The sequence below is a fragment of the Physcomitrium patens genome, chromosome 18, assembly GCF_059467195.1.
Source record: "Physcomitrium patens ecotype Gransden chromosome 18, ASM5946719v1, whole genome shotgun sequence".
Lineage (NCBI taxonomy): Eukaryota > Viridiplantae > Streptophyta > Bryopsida > Funariales > Funariaceae > Physcomitrium > Physcomitrium patens.
Window position 1 is genome coordinate 9,796,569 of NC_143427.1, and position 22,944 is coordinate 9,819,512.

General features: G+C 37.5%; 2 protein-coding genes and 1 long non-coding RNA gene across 7 annotated transcripts; 1 reads left to right on the forward strand and 2 right to left on the reverse strand.

Annotated features, from left to right (window-relative positions):
* On the reverse strand, positions 1–4,863 carry LOC112295587 (uncharacterized). The gene is made up of 5 exons (XM_024547359.3): positions 4,315–4,863; positions 3,813–3,941; positions 1,619–3,607; positions 1,064–1,513; positions 1–790 (listed from the first exon to the last, which is right to left on the reverse strand). The coding sequence occupies exons 1-5, from the start codon at positions 4,522–4,524 to the stop codon at positions 248–250; spliced, it is 3,321 nt and encodes a 1,106-aa protein (XP_024403127.1). The 5' UTR covers positions 4,525–4,863; the 3' UTR covers positions 1–247.
* A 5,213-nt stretch (positions 4,864–10,076) lies between these two features.
* LOC112295446 (regulator of telomere elongation helicase 1 homolog) lies at positions 10,077–19,403 on the forward strand. Of its 5 annotated transcripts, none has more exons than XM_073540784.2 (28): positions 10,077–10,774; positions 10,909–11,186; positions 11,483–11,622; positions 11,768–11,849; positions 12,045–12,199; positions 12,443–12,601; positions 12,772–12,945; positions 13,165–13,298; positions 13,547–13,598; positions 13,819–13,963; positions 14,090–14,244; positions 14,434–14,525; positions 14,649–14,747; positions 14,894–14,962; positions 15,165–15,251; positions 15,391–15,450; positions 15,691–15,806; positions 15,968–16,025; positions 16,213–16,321; positions 16,489–16,587; positions 16,679–16,764; positions 16,977–17,238; positions 17,512–17,771; positions 17,896–18,041; positions 18,284–18,369; positions 18,504–18,635; positions 18,724–18,814; positions 18,947–19,403. In XM_073540784.2, the coding sequence occupies exons 1-27, from the start codon at positions 10,673–10,675 to the stop codon at positions 18,744–18,746; spliced, it is 3,360 nt and encodes a 1,119-aa protein (XP_073396885.1). In that variant the 5' UTR covers positions 10,077–10,672; the 3' UTR covers positions 18,747–18,814; positions 18,947–19,403. The 5 variants fall into 5 exon arrangements, with proteins under 5 accessions (XP_073396885.1, XP_073396886.1, XP_073396887.1 ...); XM_073540785.2 differs by having other exon boundaries at positions 17,518–17,771; XM_073540786.2 differs by having other exon boundaries at positions 16,489–16,545.
* A 1,760-nt stretch (positions 19,404–21,163) lies between these two features.
* Positions 21,164–22,850, reverse strand: LOC149987456 (uncharacterized). The gene is made up of 2 exons (XR_016498347.1): positions 22,297–22,850; positions 21,164–21,803 (listed from the first exon to the last, which is right to left on the reverse strand). It is a non-coding gene; the product is annotated as an uncharacterized LOC149987456 (long non-coding RNA).
* Positions 22,851–22,944: the final 94 nt, after the last annotated feature.

The following is a 22,944-nucleotide window of genomic DNA, read 5'->3' on the forward strand; positions in this document are numbered from 1 at the left end:
TCTGGTCAAAGTTCGCACACCCTTGGTATAAGGGTAACTTGATAGTAACAACTTTCAAATTAGTCTTCAAGACCTTTTGTAGCACCCATCACAATTCTTACATTTTGTAACCTTGGAATTTCGGAATACAACGTAGACACGTCTGTTTGAACCCTCATGCCACACAGGAAGGAATTGAACTAAACTAAACTAATCTAAACCCAACATCGCCATCACTTTTCTCTCAATGCTAGATGTCTCTCCTTTACTAATCTGAATCTGAACCGGCAAACCTAACATGCTGGGGGCATTTGCGTAGAGAGGAGATGGTGCGTGAAGGGGGATTAGAATGAGCTGGTATTTTCTCACCAGTGCACTCGAAGGATGTTGTAAAACCCTTCATTTTTTTTAAGCCGGTATTCAGTATCTCTGCACCCTTTACAGGTTGATATTTCTCAGGATGTAGCTGAAACGACTCGTTTGCCGCTCTGCTTCCTACAACTGCTTGAATTGAAGCATGAGTTGATTTACTCGACACACCAGAAGAATCAAAATGAAACTGGGCCGTTTCCTTTTTCACTCTAGTTTCTACGGTCCGTTGACTTATAGCAATGTCAACATCGTTTCTAAAGCTCTGAGGATCTACAGAACAGGGGGCAACCAGTGTTTCCGTATCGGGGCGTTCATAGGAAAAAGCTGATCCGAGGAACGGGAGTGTCCGACCAAGAGATTCCAACTCACAACCACGAACCACCATGCCGTCGAAAGCAGTGCATACGTTTTTATATCTACTTGCGTCCAACGTCACAGCCTGCATCAAGTAAATAGATCCGCTGAGAATTGACAACGATGGTATACTAAATGTTTGACCCTTAACTTCTTACTTTCAATTATCAATTTACGTGGAATATAAGCCATTCTCATCACGACTTACATGGTCATACACTGTGACATCTCCATCTGTTTGAAAGAGAGTGCAATACTGTAAGCTTTGTAGTTTATAAAAGATAGGATAATGACTTAGCATGCATATCCACTTGCTAGTCTCCCCAGTTGCAAATAAATTCTCGGGCGAAGGCCTCACCTGAGGATACCGCTGACTGAAGTGGGTGAGGACAACAAATTGAGCTCTCATTTGTAATCCAACATCGATAGCCTCCAAAACAGTGCTGTGGCGTTTTCGGATGGCATGATCAGACAAATTATCTTCAAAAGTTGCCTCGTGAATAAGCAAAGAGCAGCCTCCTCCAGCTTGTATCAGTCTGTGGCAAGGCCTTGTGTCTCCAGAGTAAACTATGCTCCAACCACTGTGACCATGTATAACTAATCCATACGCTTCGTGACAGTGGTCAACATAAATACTCCTCAGACCCAGTAATGCAAGATTCTTGAGAAACCCCTGAGTGTCCTGTTCCGCGTTACCTAGAGCCCCATTTCCTGCAGGCCTGCTGAAAATGCCTTCAGAGAATGCGTTGCAGTGTAAAAACTGAAAAGGCCGAAAATTATAGCCCATGTCTGCCCATAATGACACTGCCTGTGAGTCACAAAAGACTGTTAGACTTCGGGTGACAGTTCATCAAGATAAGAGCAACCTAAGTCTCCAGGGTTAGACATAGAAGCTAAGTTTCCATGAACATACCTCAGATATCCATCTTTTAACTGCTGATGGCCCAATGATTGTCAATTTCGGTGCTTCAGTTGGATATGCATGTATAATAGATAGCATGCCCAGCACATGATCTGCATGCTTGTGGGATAACCACACACATTGCAGGGATCGTAAGACTTCATCAACTCCTGCACTACCAAATTTGCGTCGCAGTTGACCAATGCTTCCTTCTCCAGCATCCAGCAACATACTATGTTTGCCTTCTGTTTGTAATAGTATAGCACTGCTACCTCTGAATTTGCTTGGTTCTGCTGAGCCTGTTCCCAAAAATACCAACTCAAAATCTGCACTATTCCCCCGTTGCAGCGAATCCTGAAATGTTGCTCCAGGATGATCAAATCCCACAATATTATGTATTTGTTTTTGAATCGACGCAGGGCTGGTTGACGGAGTTATTCCTCGCTGCTGCTTCAGCCGTTCTTTCAAATTCATGGCAGCCAGCTGGTTTGATGTAAGCATGGATTTGAAATTCGGGCGTGGCATCCCATCTTTATTTCCGTTCAATTCCAATGCCTTAAGGTGAGGCTTACTACGAAGCATCTCATGCTGCATTTTACCAATATCAATGGCCTTTACACATTCTGTGTTATCGAGGGAAGCGTTGACACCATTGACCCCCATTTCGAATACAACTCGCGTAAGCATCGAAGCTTTCCATGTATGTTCCTGCTCTTTGCTACTCTTGAACGATTCACCACCAGCTCCAGTAGAATTTGAGGAAGCTAAATCGAAGGGCAAAGGAAACATTGTTTTATTGATCACATTTAGCTTTGCCAGGGTCTCCAAAGATGAGCAAAACCCAAACTCCTGCGTGTCCAACCGAATCGCAATGTGTGGAGGCGTCTCGTCTCGTTCTACGTCTCCATCCTTATTAACCACATTCTGTGAAGAATAGTGAGAGAGGTGGATGACAGCTACGACAGAGTGTTGCTTTTCATGACCGTCAGTTATACTCACTTCAACAGGCAAATCAGTGCTTGTGTACCGCGAGGTGGCCTTCCCATTAACACACCTCAACACAGGATGTGACCAGAGCCTATCCAGCAGCAGTGAACTCTCACAATCTACCAAAATAATTCCTGCGCCTAATTTTTTCAAGTAGCAGACATAACCCAAGACAGTGGATTGTAAAGCCTCACTTCTGCATGCCTCTTGCTCCTGCACCCCAGAGTTGGCAGCTGGTTCAATTGTGCCACACAAATTCTTCACATATACAGGATTTGCATCATCTCCAACATCGGGAAGTTCGTATTCAGTAGCATTGTTGATCAACCAGTCATAGCAGCCTGCAGTTTGAGGTGGTGAAGAGGCATCAAGAGATCTCTGGGCATCTCTTTCACATGTGTCACGCTTTTCCTTGGGTTCCAGGTTTCTTGCAAGTGCTGGTTGGGAAGCTGCCTGAGATATGCCGCGAGAAAATGATACATCCCGTTCTCTTTCGCTGCCATTGCCCTTTATGAGGCGAGAAAACGCCACGCTCTTCATGCCTTTGGCACGGTTGTTGCGATCACTGAAAATAAGGTCAAGCTCTGCAAACAAAGGGGTGCTCACATGGGTGAGGTCTATCTTCTTCCTCTTTCTGAGATTCTTTCGGCGGCCATTGGCTCCAGCATTTCCTTCCTTGCTGAAGTCATTATCGCCGTCGCTACTATCGCTACTGTCTCTTGAATTCAAGTAACCATCCTTATCATGTGGCTTGAGATCAGACTTCTTGAACCTAGGGGCTGCTTCATCCTCAGAGGAAGAGCTCGAACTCGAAGAATCTGATGCACTACTGCTAGACGCGGGCGGTTCGGAATTGCGGCTTGGTAAAGAGGCCTCTCTGGCTGGGGTAGCGGTGCCAAAACGACACCACGGACAACCCAAGAGCGAATCTCCTGATACAATTGGGACGATGACGACAAACTCATCTTCAAACACGGGGACCTTTTCGCAAGCTCCACAGTCGCTAACCAAAACCTGCAGTTCGATTGCAACCTTGATAAGATCCGTGTCCGTGATTGATCTTTACTTTAGAAAACACGTAGTACACTTTCAACCTCCAAATTAGAGAAACACAAATCGAGAGGGGGTAGAACACTACAAGGCTAACTTCCAAATAGACGATAATAGATACTAGCCCAACGGTCTCTCGAATCTCACCAAAGAGGCAGTAGTACGAAACCTTAGGGTGGCGCCACCGGAATATATGACGGAAGGAATGGACCAACCTGCTCACACCAGGGGATCCTATCATTTGCACTTGTCCGTGTCCATCTTGAGCCAATCTAAGCAACAAGCCTCCGAGTCCTCCCTGCCAGAAATGTCAAGACATTGCATGATCAACATGAAATTCTTACTGCTCTCCAATTTTTTCCAACCAATCCTAACAGTAAGATAAGTTCCTCTGAAGAATAATTCTAAATTTGCATTACTGTATGCGCTAAAGAACTGCTGATCTTTAACTTGGTACGTTACCAACATGACAAGGCAAAACAACACAATCACGAGGTGTCGGAAGCTCAACGAGCAATCACTGCTTTCGAAACAAGTGCGAAAGTCTGACTGCAATGTGCTTTAATGACCTCATAATCCCACTGGACTTCATAATCCTCGGTCCTAAAAAGTAATGACAACAGATTTGTTGACCTCTACAAACACTCGGAAGTGGTAGAAGAATTTCTCACAGCAGATTGAGGAAGCAGCGACGTAAGCGAAACACAAGACAATTTGGCCGACGGACGAAGCTTGTGTTCGAGTGCAAGTCGGGCAAAACCCTCCGGCACATTGAATAGATACTGCGCGGCTCCCTTGGGAGCTGACAGCAGCAATGCTGGGCTAATTCCATCTGCTGCCGCATGGAGAAAACGCGCCTCGTAGCTCACATGAGAATTCATCGTCAATTCAGCAGGTAATCTATCCCCTCATTTATTTATTTTAGCACGTTGGTGTTTCAACTGGAGGTCTGCTCACACCGATCGACAGAATCTCCCAGGACGCTATTGCCACAGCTGGAACGCCCCCCAAAACTCTCGCAATGAGCCTCAAAAACAGAACCCTAACATCCACAGGTTCCGATATGCTCAAATATCCATAAACCCTAACAACACTCCTCGCCCCAGCAGCTGTAACGCAATACACCAGATACTGTCACCAAGTAATGCTGTAGTTCTCATCTATCTGCTACGACTAGGTCAAAATGAATATCACAAGCACACAGATTCTCCTCAAGTCTGTGGCTGCATAGTTCGCTATGTAACATTAATCCGTAAAAACATGCGGTGCCTCCTAGACATATTTTTTAAATTTCTTGGGGGGCATGTGTCTATTTTGTAAGCACAACTGACTCTCAAATGAGCCTGGGTTAATGGGACTGGGCGGTAAATCTCTTACTAAGGTAGCCGACTCATTTCGGATAACTTAAACATTTCAGAATATTTGGAGTCAGTGTAAAAATGAAAATAAAAAATACCCATGTGCTGAAATCAGTAGGATTCCAAGTGTTTCAGACAATTTGGCCCAAAGATGGAATTTATATAAATGTTTTAGTTAAATATTCTCTTTGATCCATTTTCAACATATAGACCAACCTAATTCAAACCAATGATAAGTTACAAAACCAATAATCCAACTTTTATAAAACCATGTGGCACTTAATTATGTTATTATTCCACTCCAACCAATCAACAATTCTCACTTATATTGATAGTTCACGTATACACATTCCAAGTACAATGAATTTTATTTATTACTCGTAACTTAACATCATTTTAACCAACCTCTGATCTATTTCCAACCAAAGGATGTCAAACTTGATCGACAATAGGTTGCCAAACTCATAGAAACATCCCACCTTGTAGGTTGGAAATGGGAGGGAGAGGGGGGGGTTTGTCAACAATGGATCAGCTATCTTAATTTGGATGCATTTCACAAGATTGCCAAGGGATTGTCATAATAGTTGTGTGATCATCAAACTAATAACCATATGAGTGATTTACAATTGTTGAAGTCATCAATTTGATATTGCTTCATCATCTTATTCAATTGTAATTAGTGATGTCACAATTTCATCATTTTTTATTTTTTTATTTTTTTAATCTTATTGGTCATTGTAAAGATATTTTTAGTTTGGTAATGACTAATCAATAATAATCTATTATTTGTATTTTACATTGCTAAAAAACAAATCAACATGCTTCTTATGTGAGCATAATTACTCCATAAACAAACAAATACATATAATTTACCAACAATAAGACTTTGACATCAACTACACCAACTTATGACTTCTTTAGCATTCCATAGTTATTTATGGTATTAAAAAGGATATATCTTTTGTAGTTAAAGAATTTTATCTTAACAAAATGATAAGTAAGTCACTTAAAAAGCATCCAAAACTTATGAATCATTGTTTAGAAAAATGGAAGAAATAATAACTTGTACTTAGTATATTTTAAAATATTGAAGAATAAATAAATTAGAAATGTAAATTTTAAAATGCTATAGATTACCAAGTTGGTGATAAGAAAAGAGCAACAAGGTGCTTAGAAGTTTCTAAATATTTAAAGAAAAAAATTTCCATATGATTTAACAAAAATAAATAAATAATAGTATATATCTTTAAATATGGAGTATATAAATAATCATGTTAAACTAATAAAAATTAATATTTTATCTACACTAATCAAAATCATGGCATTGAGGATACTATCCAAAGAAGTGATAGAAGTAGTCTTCCAAAAATAAATTTCTATGCCTCAAAGCTTGCAGTGTTGTAAAATAGAAGAGGTGAGCATAAGTGACTAGTGAGAAGTTTTATTGTATATTGTTCAAACCTCCAAAAAAGACAAAACTTTACCAAAAAATTATCATATTAGACTATCATTGCTGCCTTGTAGGCTAGAGAAATAGTAAATAGGGCATCATTACAAGACCTTTAGAAGGTTGTTGTGTGACAATGTGTAGAACAACTTCAAGAAAGTCTTATAGAGTTTTTTGAAGTTATTTGCAAAGATTTTTTTGGAGATTTTTAAGAATATTTTAAAAAATACTTTTATAAAATTTTCTAAAAATTAATTTTTTTGGTTTAAAAGATTTTTTCAATAGAAAAAAAAATCAAACTTATTTTTAATGATTAAATGTTTTATGAAGAGATTTTAAATTATTGTAAATATTTTTTAGAACTAGTAATTTCACTTTGGATGCCTTGTTATATAGAAATGCCAATAATAATTATAATGAGGGATTGCAATAATTTACTATAGAAAAAAATAGTGTATTTTTTTCAACTAACTTCAAAGAAACCATCTTCAATTTTAAATATAAGAAAGTTTAATACAAAATAAGAAATCGGATATGATTATGTGAGTTCTTTATTCATTTATTTTTTATTCTAAGATCAAATCATTACATTACATAAATTACAATAATATTATTTTAAAATAACTGAAATTTTATAGAAAAATAAAATACTAAATTATTTTTTAAAATACATAAAAAATAACTTAAAATATGCTTTAAATTATGTGTAAAATCTAATATATCTTATTATTATTTTTTGACAATCCATATTCATATTTTATTTTAAAATTACAATAAAAATTAGAAAAAGAATATATTATATAAATATAAAAATAAGTTTTTTTCTTATTTTTTATATTTACTAAAACCCTCATATAACTATTTGAAATTAAAAAATAATAATGTAAAGTTAAGACAAATAATCTTAATCTATATTTTATATAAGTTATACAAATATATGATAATTTATTAATACATAATAGTTCAATCTTTAAGAATCAATTATATATATATATATATATACATATATATATATATATATATATATATATATATTATAAAATTAAACAAGTTTACTAATGTGTAATAGATTAAAATAAATTAAAAATACAAAGAAATGTTTTTAATTGTGACAATAGAAATAAAAAGTTACAAAATTGAATAGATCATTAAACTAGTTAAATAAAACACATTAATTGATTCTTCATATGCAAATTAAATAAATACCATATATATTTGAAATAAATAAAACTAATAGTATATAGAATTTTAGAATAATAATAAATAATTATTAGTAGAATATGTAATTATTATTTATAAAATTATAAAATCTATTTAAAGAAATATAATATTATATTTATTTTAAAATATATTTAATATTATTATTTTATAAAATATAACTTGTATAGCCACTAATTTAATCAATAATTTTAAAATTTATAAAGTTGAGACACAAAATCATTTAATAACATGTTCTTTGCACCTCTTTTTCAATTACTAAGCAGAACAAGCTCTTTAATCCTTATTTCAATTCAAATTGGACCATGCTTTAAAATAAAACTTGAGTTGAAAAGATTTTACACTCATATCATTTATATAGTATATCTGATTTGTAATGAATGCATGGAGACAATATATATATATATATATATATATATATGCCATGATATTGGACAATAGTGTCTTTTATACAATCTACATGCATTTAAGTTATTTATATACAAAATTTGGACTTGCTTGTTATCATAAAAGATATAGAAGTAGGAAACAAAACTCATATATTATTTAAGTGTAAGCAACATAAACTATGACAAACTTTGAGAAGAAAATAAAAACTTGTGTAACTAAAAGAAAAAAAGAAAAAAAGAAAGATAATATATACAATTATATAATAGAAAAAAACTAGAATTGCTCTTTCTAATTATAAAAAATTTATAAAGTCTTATACTAAAATTAGAATACAAAATAAAGTTTTAATATGATTTAGAATGGCCTTAATCTTGCCTCTCTATATATTGGCTACTTGAAAGATCTTGTAGAAGCTTTCTATGGACTACAGAGCTTGTGGTCTAAGCATCAAGTTATACATTATTTTTAATATAACTTTCTAAAATTAGAAAACTTATATATGACAAGTTTTAATTGATATGTGACATATCTATAGAAGTCTAAATATTTAATCTACATCCAACAAACTTTATTAAAGTTTCTTGAGAAAGATATCATCTATATAATATGAAACATTTATTTTTACTTATTTCTATTTACTTTAGTAAATTAGACATTTATTACACTAAGTAAGAAAATTTCACATAAGACTCCATGGCTTGCTTTACAAATCCAACTCTTAATTTGCAAAAGTCCTCCAAAATAAATTAAGATGTCTTTATTTTATTTTATTTATTTATTTATTTTTACTTTTTGAAAAAAGACTTAGAGTACAAATGATAAATTATGTCTAAGATATATAAGTCATAGTACAAAGTATAATTATGCTCTAATACCTAAAAGAAGTATCAAATATATTCAGGCTTTATTAATCTTCAATTATTTTTCATGCCCAAATTTCATAACAAAAACATTTATATCTTTATGTTTAAAAAACAATAAAGAAAAAAAAATGCATGATATTGATTGAATTCTTTAAAATGTATGTTTACTTTAAGTTCAAGTTTAAAAAATAAAAAAGAGTTACATACAAATTTATTTGCTTATAATGCTATATAATAAACTTTTAATAATAAGATAATTTTTATGAAACTATTTATTTGATGATAACTATTATTTTAGTTATAATTAATACAAACATAAAAATTACAGTTTTATTACAACTTATGTATACTACTTTATCTTTAATATCCACATTTCACAACATTCATATTTCTTCTCTTTTCTATATTAACTTTCTTTGTCAACTGTTTTTGTATAATAAATATTTCTATTAAGATAAAATGTTAGATGTTTAATAAAATAATAAAATAATATATGTATATGTATGTATATATATATATATATATATATATATATACAAAAAATTATCCTTGACAATCTTTAATTCAATTTGGTAGTAAAATAACACACACTATAATACAATATATGTATACATGCATGCACATAAAATAGTATAAATCAAATAATTATATATGTATATTCAATAATGGAAAAAAATTATACTTTTATAACTGCTACTAATAACACATATTACATGAACATTATACATTTCTATTGTTGCAATGTTATGTTGTAAGTAGGATTTCTTTAGCACACTGTCATCCAACTTGAATATATATATATATCTATATATACATATATATCAAAACCATTACAAACTAGGATGAAATCATTTTATAACATTGTTAGATCTGATCACATGAATGCCATTCAACATCAATTAGTAATAATTTATTTTAGTTTCACATGTGTTTACGACACAATACAATGAAATTGAATTGAATGCAAAAATATAACACAATTGACCAATTAGTGGTTCCTTTAGGCGATCGCCCTAAAAATGAAAAGTAACTTTTTTGGAGGGAAAGAGAGACGAGAAAAAGACGGCTCTCGAATGCCTTGTAGGGGACGCTCCGCTGGTTTGAATTGAAACAGATCAGATCAGCCCGAGTGAGTGCCAGTAGCCATCCCGCTGCGAATCTGCGAACCATTCCGGAACACGCCCAGCAAATCTGCGGACGCAACCGAGACACCACAAATCTCCTCGGAATCTATGTCTTTGAAGACTCTTCTGTGTGGTTGGGTTTCCGGATTTGTTTCGAAATCGGGGAAGAATTTATGGTCATGGTGAAGATAGTTTCAGCTGGGAAATTGGACTGGTGGCGTGTTTTGGTTCAGCAATCAGGAGAGGGACGTAGGTTGAGATCCTTCTGGAGCTTCCGGGAGTGCTATGAATTAGAAGATCTTTTGTCGACGGATAGTGGTTGAAGCTCCCTTAAGTTACTTGCGGTTCCTTGAGGTGGTCTAGCGGAGGTCGAAGCTAATGTAGCGGTTTTGAAGACCAGAGTTCGTGTCGTGATGGCTTATGGGTTGTGTTTAGATTCTGCCTCTTGATCGATTGTCGGAGGACAGGCGTTCCACAGTTGAATTGTAATATACAGGGATTGCTAAAGCATTGAGATCGTATGGCGGGGGGTGTAAAGGACCATGAGTAACGTATTGGCGAAGTGGAGATTCTTTTTTCCGGGGTACTAAGCCAATTTGAATTGGGGTGATTTGGTAACAGTTAGAACCATGCCGACGTATAAGGTTGCAGGCATATCCGTGCAATTTCCATACGATGCCTACGATTGCCAGCTTGTGTACATGGAGCGTGTCATCTCTTCACTGCAGCAGGTTTTTTTTAAGCCCTAAACCCTGAACCTTTGGGATTATGTAAAAACAATGTGGGAGATACGTTGGGATTTCAAAGTTTTTGCAAAATTGTGTAAGTTACTCCAAGATCACATTGCATTTTGTGGTTTTGTTAGGGACGGAATGCTTTGCTGGAGAGTCCCACAGGGACGGGAAAAACGCTGTGTTTGCTGTGTGCGACTTTGGCATGGCGTGAGAGCCTGATACCTCTTCAACAAACGAGTCAATCGTCTCAGCGGGTTACGAGCCAGTCATCCCAGCGAGGTTTGATGAGTCTCAGCCAAAACGATTCTGAGGAGGCACTCCAGCCAAAGTTGCCCACAATTGTGTATTCTTCTCGTACTCATAGTCAGCTACAGCAAGTGATTCGGGAGCTTAAAGCCACGGTCTACAGGTTGGTGTATTTGTGATCCTTTTAATGTATTTGAGCACCTTGGTACGCCTCAAGGTCTAGCTGTGGCATACATAGTTCCCGCATCATATAGAATCCTGCGTTTTAATATTACGGCCAAGACCACGGTTTTGCAGTGTAAGTAGAACATTACGTTAATGCGCTTGTCGAAGTGGATTATTAACAATACGTGTGCAGAATAATTGCGAACCGGATTCTCTTGTTATTATACCTTTCTAAAAGCATGTGATTCATCTACGTACCATGGTCTAATGAGCTTATCATTTCTCACCGAGCAGGCCCAAAATGGTGGTGCTGGGTTCGAGAGAGCAAATGTGCATTCATCGTGAAGTTCAAAATCTACGCGGAAGAGCTCAAAACCATGCCTGTCGCTCACTAACTAAGGGACGAAATTGCAAGCACTACAACGGTGTTGCTGGTATGCATCATTTAATAAGTGAGGGTGAATCGGGTTGCGATTGAGATTCTTTATGAATGTCCTAAGTATCAAACTCTTTGAGAAGCGAGTACGTCAATTAATCCAGGTATGTTTCAACTAAGATGGATTACCGAAATGGTTGCAGACTATGCGAAAAACCACCCTCAACTAGGAGAGGAGCCAATAGATATTGAGGATTTAGTGAAAATTGGCAAAACTGAAGGCCCGTAAGTGTGTCAGATTTATGCAATTCCTTTGTGTTTGATTAAGTTAAGGCAAATAAGGCATTGTTCCGATTCCGAAACTCTATATTACAGTCTTAGCTTGCTCAGTCTATAGACAAGCTCGGACAGCATTACTGCATGGTTGCTTAGCCATGTCGTGGTTTTAATTAACTTGCGGTGGGTATCCATCTGGAGCAGATGTCCATACTTTCTTTCACGTGAGCTTCACAACTCAGCGGACATTCTCTTTGTGCCCTACAACTATCTCATCGAGAAAGAAATGCGGCGGTCTCTAACTGGTGTCTCCTGGGGCAGGACGATCCTCATATTTGACGAGGCACACAATTTGGCAAGTTATGGTGGATTTTGTTGATTTTGGAATATCCAAGTTCTTCATTTAGCTTGAGTATGGTGTAAAGACACATACAACGCTTGCTGTTATCCATCTAATGTCAGCTGTCCAGAGTTTGATGCTCAACAAATTCCTTGATAGTCGAGGGATCGTATCACCAACACATTCGCATTGCCATTGTTCTACTTTGTCCGTAATTTTACAATGGTACGTAAATTGATAAATATAAACTGGGTGCAGGAAGGAATTTGCGCTGATGCAGCTTCATTCGATTTGCCTGCAGCCCATTTGGCTACTTGCATTGCCGAGGCAAGTTCCTGTGTAGATTTAGCTCTAGCACGCAGGGGGAGTGACAATGCAGCTGATACTTCTATAGATCCCGACAATTTTGCGGTTTTAAAAGGTACCGACATACGCTTTAAGAGCTCCCGTGTTTCTTAGGTACTAACAAGTACACTTTTTGATCATTCTAGTGGTAATGCAGACGGGCGGTTGTATAAAAAGTTCTCCAGGTGAGGAAAATCAATGGCTGTGAAAGTGATATTTAACTAACATCACATTTTGAAGTTGCAGCACTTTTGTTAGAGCTGGAGAAGAGGATCAACGAGGTGCCTATTGAATCTGAGTTAGGATTTACCCGCCCTGGTCCTTACATTTATGAATTTTTGGCGGAGATAAAAATCACGTACGAAACTGTTTCTATGCTAATTGATACTATTGATCAAGCCACTGCACTTCTCGAAGATGGTAAGTTGCTAATTGCAATGTGCTTGAGTAGTATTTGTTGCAGTAGGCTAACATTGAGGAGGTGTATACATGTTGATTTCTCGTAGTATTGTTGATTATACATCATCATAGGCTACGACATTGAAGGTCTTAATTCTGTATAAAATTTTACATTCGATCTGCTAGATATTTTTTTAGTCTTCTCAATTTAACGAGGACAAGATCTTCAATGTGTTTCAGAAGCGAATGAGAGAACAGTAGGTGCGAAATCAAAAGCAGGGGGGACTGGGACAATGTATCGTCTGTCAACTTTCCGGGATGCCCTGCGCATCATCTTTAGGGATAACAATGTATCACATGCTGGTTCTTATAAAGTGAGTGTTTGCAAGTACCTTCTAGCAATCATTTGTTTAGAGATTACTCCGCAGTGCTCTTTTCGAGGAACATACCTCAAGAATCTACTGTTAACTCTTTATTAGAAAGTGAACAGACCTACGTATTTGAAGAGCACTGGCCATAAAATGCTGCTATGACACAAATTGGGAACTAAATCAGAGGCGCTTCTCTGTAAATTGACATGACATTAAGCAATCACACATGACGGCTCGTTATGTGTTATCAGGTTCACATCCACGAGCAAAGTGGTAAAGATGGGAACAAAGCTGCTGGAAGAGGTAACTTGTACATTATCACAGCGTAGCGTGTTATTACGTGTTAGTAAACAACTAGTGAGCCCTCGTAGTTGGTTAGATTGAAGAGTTCCTATCTTCTCAGTTTGGTCGTTTTCTTGAGTTAATGATTTTCATTTAACCACCTGATAGGCTATTTGCATAATTTACTTTTGCGTGCTGTAATGTAAAGCATTGATTAGGTCCCCTGGTTTATTCACCGCAGGAAATAAGAAAGGGCGCATGTTGAGCTGGTGGTGTTTTAATCCTGGTTTAGCAATGGAGGAGTTTTCGAAGATGGGCGTGCGCTCTGTCATACTGACTTCTGGAACATTAGCTCCTTTGGAGTCCTTTGCTATTGAATTGAATCTGTGAGAATCAGAACTCTTACACGATAGTACATTGTAGTTGAGCAAGCAGTCTCTGCTTAGCTCTTTTTCAGTTGTGTTGCGTACTATTTCTCTAGGTCTCCATTTACCTTTTCTATTAAACTGCAGAGCGTTTGACGTCAGACTCGAAAACCCTCACGTCATTGATGCGAGTCAAGTGTGGGTTGGAGTTGTTTCTAATGGTCCTTCTGGACGACCCTTAAATTCTTCTTATCGGAGTCGTGACTCCATCGAATATAAGCTCGAGCTTGGAAATACAATTGGTATGATTTGTTCGTTCAAACAAAATGCAGTTTTCTCACTGCATGGCTATCACAATATGCGATAGAGACAGAAGGGTCTCTATGTTCTGTATCATTTTTACTTCTTATTTACTTATTAATCAGTGAACGAGCAGTGATGAACAGAAGCAATGGCATCGAAGTAACATTTCTCTACCTGTTGTCTTGCAGTCAATTTTGCACGCATTGTGCCTGACGGTGTGCTTGTTTTCTTCCCATCCTATTATCTCCTCAATTCTTGCATTGAAGCTTGGCAGACAGTGGTAAGTGTTTTGTTGGACATGTATCTTGTATACCATGTATCTTTTCCTTCTCATTCCCATTTGGTCTTGTTTGTATGCTTTTGTCGATGTTTTAAGCCCGCTTTGAGGAGCTTTTTGTTGCAGACCTCTGGACCAGCAGCTACAGTTTGGGAGCGTATTTGTAGGAACAAGCAACCTGTTGTTGAGCCTAAGGAGTCGGCTCTTTTCAATCAAGCTAACGAGGTCAAATAACTGAATTGTCAATGTTGGGATCTTCTGAACAGTTTAACCTTTTGTGCTTGGGATAAGGTCTCCAATCTCTGTGCAATAGTGTGGTAAATGAACTTGTACTCATCAAGGGCTGTATTGGCGTTAAATGTTATGTGCAGGATTTCGTGGCTAAAATCAACGACCCTACCTCTACAGGGGCTATTTTCTTTGCTGTTTGTCGAGGCAAGGTGCTCTCTCTCTCTCTCTCTCTCTCTCTCTCTCTCTCTCTCTCGTTTTTGGTGACACGATGTGATATTTTCAGCTGTTTCATCTTTGATTGCCCTGATAATTTTGTAAATTCAAAATTCATTTTTAATTGCACGATTGTAGATGTTAATATCTCACACAATGTATTTTTAGCTCACGCACGCCGCTTGCTTACCTGTAAAGGTGAGCGAAGGACTTGATTTCGCAGATCGATCAGGGCGGGCTGTCGTTGTGACCGGAATACCTTTTGCTATGAAGATGGATCCTAAGGTCTTTCTCATTCATTAATACTGTTCTCTATTTGGACGAGTCGCATACTCAAGTTCTTCATTTAAACTCAATCTGTTACCAGAATGCTCAACATGCTGCAGTGAATTTCTTAGTAAAGAAGTATTGTTTGGTGTGGCAGGTGAGGTTAAAAAGAGAGTTCCTTGACGAGCAGGCTCGTTCACGTATCACAAAACACAAGGTGATTTATATCCATATTGAATTCACTCTGCAGAGAATACTATCATGTGTGTGAACATTCTTTGTCTTTTGATTGCTATGATATGAACAGTTGTTGTTCAGGCCAGTGGCTGACATGGCTGAGAAATACCTGATGTGTTAATTTCTTCATCCAAATAATTCTGATGTTGATTGGCTGTGTCATCAGTAAATTATATTTCATGTATATACTAAATTACCTTGTTGGTTTGTACATTCACAGGTTTTAACTGGGGAAGAGTGGTACGTCCAGCAAGCTTCCCGGGCAGTTAACCAGGCTGTGGGACGTGTGATCCGTCATCGCAATGACTACGGAGCTATCATTCTTTGTGATGAAAGGTCTGTTTTAAATATCTAACCTTCCGAAAACTGTTTGAACTTCTACGTTGCTTCTACGATTTTTTTTTTTTTTTTTTTTTTTTTTTTTTTTTTTTTCAATCATCTATGCATGTGTATTCTTCTTACCATGAACCAAATGAAAATTTCAAGCTACTTTGCAGGTTTGGTCAATCAGGACCACAAAGTCAAATGTCACTTTGGCTAAGGCCGTACATTAAGGTTAGTCTTTAGTTATCCTCTTACTAGTGAAACAATTTCCTTAAATCTTTGTCTTTTCATTCGTCTACTTTTGATTTGATTTCTGTCTTAGGTTTGGGTCGAGAACTTTGATTTAGTTTTCCAAATAAAAGATGGAATCAGTATTCACGTCTCACTAATGGTCGAGTTTCGTCTTTGGAAAACATAGACCTATCATAAATTTGGAGATGCAGCTTTCAGTCTGACACGGTTTTTTAAAGATAGAGATACTCTTGGTGGACCTTTGAAACCGTCTAGTGCAGTTGGTACCGCTACAGGTTTGTTTGTTGATTTGGATACTGTTTTTGTTATTTGTTTAATTATTATTATTATAGTTTGTTAACAGTAGTAACTTGTACACGAATTAACTCATTGAAGCGAACTTGTGGCATGAATATGAAGTCATGATGTGTTAAAACCTGTTCATTCGAATACCGTGTTACAGGTGGTCATGATTATACACGGGTTGTTCAACAAAAAAATTCTACTGTCATCAACTTCGGTGCGGCCACTAACCCCCTTCGTTTCTTGCAGACTACTCCTGGTACGCATGGCCATAACTCTAGCACTCTACTGTCTCTTATTCTTCTTCTTATAGGTTGTACCTTTTCCAATAACCATTGTATCTGTTTCAGCTTTGAGCTTGCAAAGCTCCAAGGATGGTGCTGCTCTGGAGAAAAGTGGTACTAGCATTGGTGGGCTGAAGAACTCTATGCCTGCAGTCAGCATCTGCTCCTTATAATTCTGAGATTTGCTCAATTTCAACTTTTGGTGGAAGCCATGAGACTACACACTCTGTGTACATATTTGATATACAATCTTGCTCTTAATGCTGACGTTGCGGATTTTATCAGTACTCGGACATAAAATTTTACGAATATATTGGACATACTGGATTTAAAAGGATATTTCCTTGTCAATTTGTTTTTGCAGGGGTCTATTTTTCTCCCACGTCATCATGAAGACACGGGGGCTTTAGCATCTCGTGAATCTTTGTCAGCGTTGCTAGCAGCCGATCGAGTATCAAAGAGCAGTCAGCCTCTGAAAGACGTGGCCATCACTGCTGCGAATTGTGCAGTTGGAAGCACTGCTGGATTGGTCCATTTGTCGGGCGGCTTTGCAGCTAGTAAAGGAGTTATGGCTGGGCAGAGAATTCTTGGTCCAAATCCCAGTAGAAGGCTCAATGAACTTCAAAGTTTGTCTATCTACTTCCCTCTTTCAATCTCCTGAATAAGTACCAAAGTGATAGCTAGTCCACATCAATACATCATATGCTTCTAGTAAATTCAGTATAACTTCCCTTTCTTTGATATTCTTAATTCTTGTGATGAACTATTCTAACAATCCAATTGAATCTAAGTAATGGATTGCTTTGACTGCTCTAGATGCTCATACCTTTTTACAGAACTTCAAATGACGTCCGTATCTAGATTTATTATTTGGAGACTCATGTTGAGGTTATGTTTAGGTTCAGGTGGACAAGCTTCAACTGATCATTCACGACCACCAGAAGCCTCTTCGAAACCAGATGACATTGCAACTTCATATCTGAAGGATATTGGCTCCTGCCCTTGTATTGGTCCAAAAGCGAGCAATCGATGCAAGGAAGAAACGGAGGTCGCTGTCATGGCAGAAGATATCATACCCACTGATCAAAAGGAAGGAACACGTAAGGATGCGATACCCAAGGATGACAAGAATAGAAGGGCTGCTAACTTCTTGAAGGAGGTATTGCAAGTCATGTCTAATTAAATTAAATTATGTCATTTACTTCTTTTTACCTTGAGAGTATTTGAAGTCGTGTGATTTTTTACTTATGATTTTTGCTATGGGTCTTTCTGCTGCTAAGCAGGTTAAGGGGCGTCTTAGCTCTGGAGAGTACAAGGGATTTCTGGAATGCATGCGAGGTCTGAAGAACCAGTCTATCGACATGAACAGGCTTCTACAGTCAGTTGGGAATTACTTTTCTGCTCCGGAACGCTTGTATCTATTGCGAAGGTTCCTCATATGTTTTCCCTGATCGACTCTTGGTGTATAGTTTTACTCGTCTTTGGGCTACTTATATCCCTTTCAGATTTTAGGAAGAGAATAACTCATTTATGGAGCCTTGCATTTTTTTTAACGCTTTAGTGAGAATCCTTGACGTTGGTTGCTACTGGGCAATGGTTATAAGCTGTCTCATTCTGGAGTATTAGGTGCTTGTAAATTTGAAACTCGAATTTGTGACGTTGATCTACCAGTTTTGGAGAGTTTGTACCAAGTAAGCACCGTGCTGCTTACGAGAATCTACTGGCAGCCAAGCATTCGGCTCGTGGAGTTCCACTAGGTTTTGTCGTTACCTTTTTCTTAAGTCTGAATCTTTGAATGCCAATATGCCGTAAAGTTGAAAGTTAACGGAGTTTGAGAAAGCTTAAGTATTATGCAGGTATTCAGTAATTGATGTTACGTGGCGTCGTGCAGATAATCTCGCGTGTCAGAATTCCAGCAAGCAACCTGTTTTCGGTTTCCCTAGTAGAAGTCGGAAGCTTCCCCCAACTCTTTCACCCTCTGAGACGCGACCATTGAAAGAGACTAGAACGACTTCCAATACAGGTGCACTTTCTGGCTAAAGCTTGTTAATTGGTATATTCTGCATTTTTAACAACATAATGCCTTAAGCTGATTATTTCTTTCCCTTCAGTTGCAAGTCGCGGAGTGCCATGAGACATGGCTTTGGCAACTTTCCAGTGTATCAGCATAATAGTCACGCTTTTGTCCAACATTCATTGGAGGTACATCCTCAACCATTCTTAAAAGAGTAGATTGTATGGGTTGTTCATACTTGCATGATGATGGAATTTCCCACTATCTTCTTGTTCCACTCTTCACTTACCGCCCACGCTTGGTTTTGAAATCAAATGCAGCTTATTCATCTGTAGGTGGCATGAAAAGAGGTGACACTTGTTTAGCAACCCCGTCCAGCTTCGATGAAAGTTTGGCTTAGATCTTCAATTCAATTGTTGAAGAAATGCGTTCTTTAGGTCTCATACTACGCCATTGGTACATCATACCACTTTTCATGGAGCTGGTTGTACTTGATTTCAACACGCGTTCCCAGAGATGAGATTATCATAGCCCCTGGAAGAGAAGTTGACGTCGTGAGGACAGTTGAGGAGAACACATCATTTTCTTGAAGCGATTATGCAGTAAGGTACTGAAACAAACGAGCATAATAGGTGTAGTAGCTTGCACCAATCATGCTCTGTAGTGCAGTCGACGTTGAAACTGTAATCAAGTTAAGATTCTATGGCAAGAATATTGATCAAAATTTGTATACTCTCAGATGTTTCCACAGTTATAAAAGATACTGTTTTTATGAAATCTGACACAATTTCCAGTAAATGGGTTACCGAGTCGAATCTCCATCCCTCACTGCACATTTGGTTGTGAAAAGCATGGTGTTAGTCTAGTAGAAACCATTGAAATCGTCACATGGACAGATGTCCTCAGCCATGGCAGGGCGTCCACGCATGGAGAAATCAGGTAGTGGGCCGGCAGCGTACCCGCTGCCTGCCCCGTGCTCTGCCTGCTTGAAATTTTTGTCATTGTTGAACATTGTTTCACATTTCACAATTTAGCACTGTATCTCTTTAATGTTGCTTTCTGAAAACCAACCCATCAAAAGAGATTTGTGCTTCAATTGAAAATGCTCACGGATCAATGTTATTGTAAGATCTCGTTCTCAGCTCATTATTGATTGTCAGTGTTAATTGACACTGAAAATTTATGAGCTTCATATTATATTCATGAGTTTATTCATCAGTGTTTGTCCTCATGAAGACAATTTGGACGAAATAAGTTGCAAAATTGTTCATTACTGATCTTTGTCCTTTGCGTCGGTTGGTTCTTTCTATGAAGTCTGTCAATTGCGACCAGTTTGGTAATTCTTGTGATAACATTAGGTGCGTTGCTGAATGCACTCAAAATGTGCACAAATGAGGAATTATGAACACATCTTACAAAGCAATCAATTGCAACCTCTCCTCCAGCATTGAGAGATGTTGGAAATCAATTTGCTCATGTTTGAGAACTTGTTAGTCAAACTTGTCTCCTCATTATACAATTTGAAATTGGTATAGAATTGTAAGGCTATTAAATCTGGAGCCAAATCTGGAGACAACTAAGGAGGACCAGACTCACATTAATATTGTAAATTGTAGAATCATGAATCTTTGGGGATTTGGACACATAATTGTGAGATTATTGTTCAAGATTTTCACAAAAATTTACTTGCCTGCTCTTCAATATAAGAAGATTACAAACAGCACAACCATAAAAATCAAACATGATTATAAATATCGACACAATGAGATTGTAATCAATAATATAAGATCACCAATACCAACAAGGAGGAAGAGGAAAAAATAGCATGGAACAATGTTAGGGAGATGAAATTAAAGCTTCTTATTTTTGTTAAGTACTTATTGATTTTGTTGAATACTTCAATGTTAATATGAGTCATTGTTTTAAGTTATTTGATTTGATTTGATTTGATTCTTTTTCCTCCCAAAAAACAATTTTACTTTATTTTATATTTTTTTCAAAATAAAGTTTTTTCAAGCAAAATCTTCAATTATTGTTTATATAATAAATAAGCTAAAATCTTTATACCATTCAATACATACAAGCAACATTCAAACAATTTATTATATCAAGCAAAATTTTTAGTCTCTACTGAATAATACAGCATTACAAGTGTTATTAGAAATACCTCAAATGGCTTATGCTATGAGATGATTAAGAAAACTAATGATTGTTTGTATCCAAAAAAATACGCAATATTACGTACACAATTGTTCAAATTTTCCAACTATTCTGAAGTGAAAAAAAAGAAAAAAGAAAAAAAGAAGTCTTGTCAGCAAAACAGAAGCCATGATATGTAATGTTGACTTAGTAAAATAACATTTGATGAAAAGATCTCATTTGCAACAACTATATGCCAAAGGTTCATTTCTCTTTTCGAATAAAATGAAGGCAACGATTAGATGCAACTATTGCTTTAAGAATTGGGTGTCAGTTGAAAGGATGAGCATTCAAACTCGGAAGAAAAGAATCAACTCACACTGCTGCAAAACTGTGAGTACTTTGCAAGTATCAAATGGCAGGTGATGTGCACTCTGTTAGAGCAACTCAACTGCTTCAATATCAGCTCACCAATCTCTCATCAGGCAGTCGCTCTTAAGCAAGATCCACCGCCAACTTCAAAAATCTACAATACTTCTCAAATTCATATACTTACCACAGTCGGTATCACAGGAACTACATAATAATATATGTAGTTGAGCCATATTATAGTTGTCCAGACGCAGCTCTGCATCGTGCAACTGCTTCTGAGCACCAACTCAAGCATTAATACCAAGTTTCAGGCCATTTCTGCGCCATGGAACCCACTTCAATCGACAGGAAACTTGCACTGTTTCGACGTGACTAGTTCAGTTCCAGCTCACGTAAGCTCCGTTGGGTAGCTGCTCAAATCCGCGAAGCCAGAGTCCAAACCCTCAATTGATACGTTGCTAGAATCCCATCTAAAGAGGATTTGAGGTGTTGCACACAGTCGACACCACATACAATCGATACCACACATTTTAACCTAATCTTAATGATGTACCGTTGTTGCTAGCCAGCTTGTAGTGGAAGAGGTGGTTCATCCCAAACAAACCTCAGATCTCCCGCAGGCATATTAGAATGAAATACTGGTCCTAGAGTCCCTAATGCATCCACCTATCACATGCACAATACAAAAACAAGCCATTATTTGAGCTGTGCACAGTCATCCACAATCCATCAATCGGAAGAGAAACAATTAAACCACATGATTAACCAGCATATTTCAACGTCTCACCAATCTCAACCTCTTTACGAAGCACGAGCTCTTCACTTTTAATGCAAGGAACAGTTCACTTCGTTGCATAGAGTAAATGCCCGTTGCTAAGCTCAACCTCATGCCTTACAATATTTCAGAAACTGCGATCTATCACATTATCCTTTACTAGAAACTACCACAAGAGTTAGCTCTTTGAACACGTACTCTTTGCCACTCCTTTTCCTCGAGGACCACAATAGATGATCCAACACCAGTAAATTTCAGAAACCCAGTTTTCAAATACTGTGATATCTGCCAACTCCACACGCAGAAAAGCAGAAATACACGCACAGACACATATCTATATATATATATATATATATATTCACATACATACACAAGCAGAACTACCTTTTGCTCCATCAGAGTTATGACATGAGTAAATCCATGTTCTACTTCAAGTGGTCGTCCATCACCACCTTGCACACGGTGGGGTCTGGAATGATAACGAGAGCACATTCTCAAGAACATTAATGGCCATCTCTGTCGCGACCTGGCGTCCGTGTTCTTTGTTGTGTTAGGAACTACAGGGTCCGCGGAAGACTTTCAAGCTATCTTCTTCTGTCGATTCCGGCATCACGTCCTATATAAACAAGCCTTCGGTGTCATACGTCTTGCCCCTGCCTCTGTGCAGCTACAGCTGTTAGTTCTCTCCACCATGGCTATTGAACCTAAGTAATCACCTAGCTGAATAACCATGAGACGATAGTGGATTTTAAACTATAATTCTGAGCTGCCATGAAACCGACAAACGGAGTGTCACGGAAAATTCCAACACCCTCAAGCTTAATATCCATGAAAACGGTCGAGTTCAGGCTGTGAGTGGGACAAGACTTCCTTTCAAGGACATGGATGTACGCGAATTGTGCTGAGCAAAGGGATTGATAGATGTGCCACGACCACCCTACAGCCGCAAATTTTGGAGTTTGTTTTCGATTACTTCATGAATGTACCAATTAAGTCTGCGAAACAACTCCTCCACAATCAGCCATTTCGGTC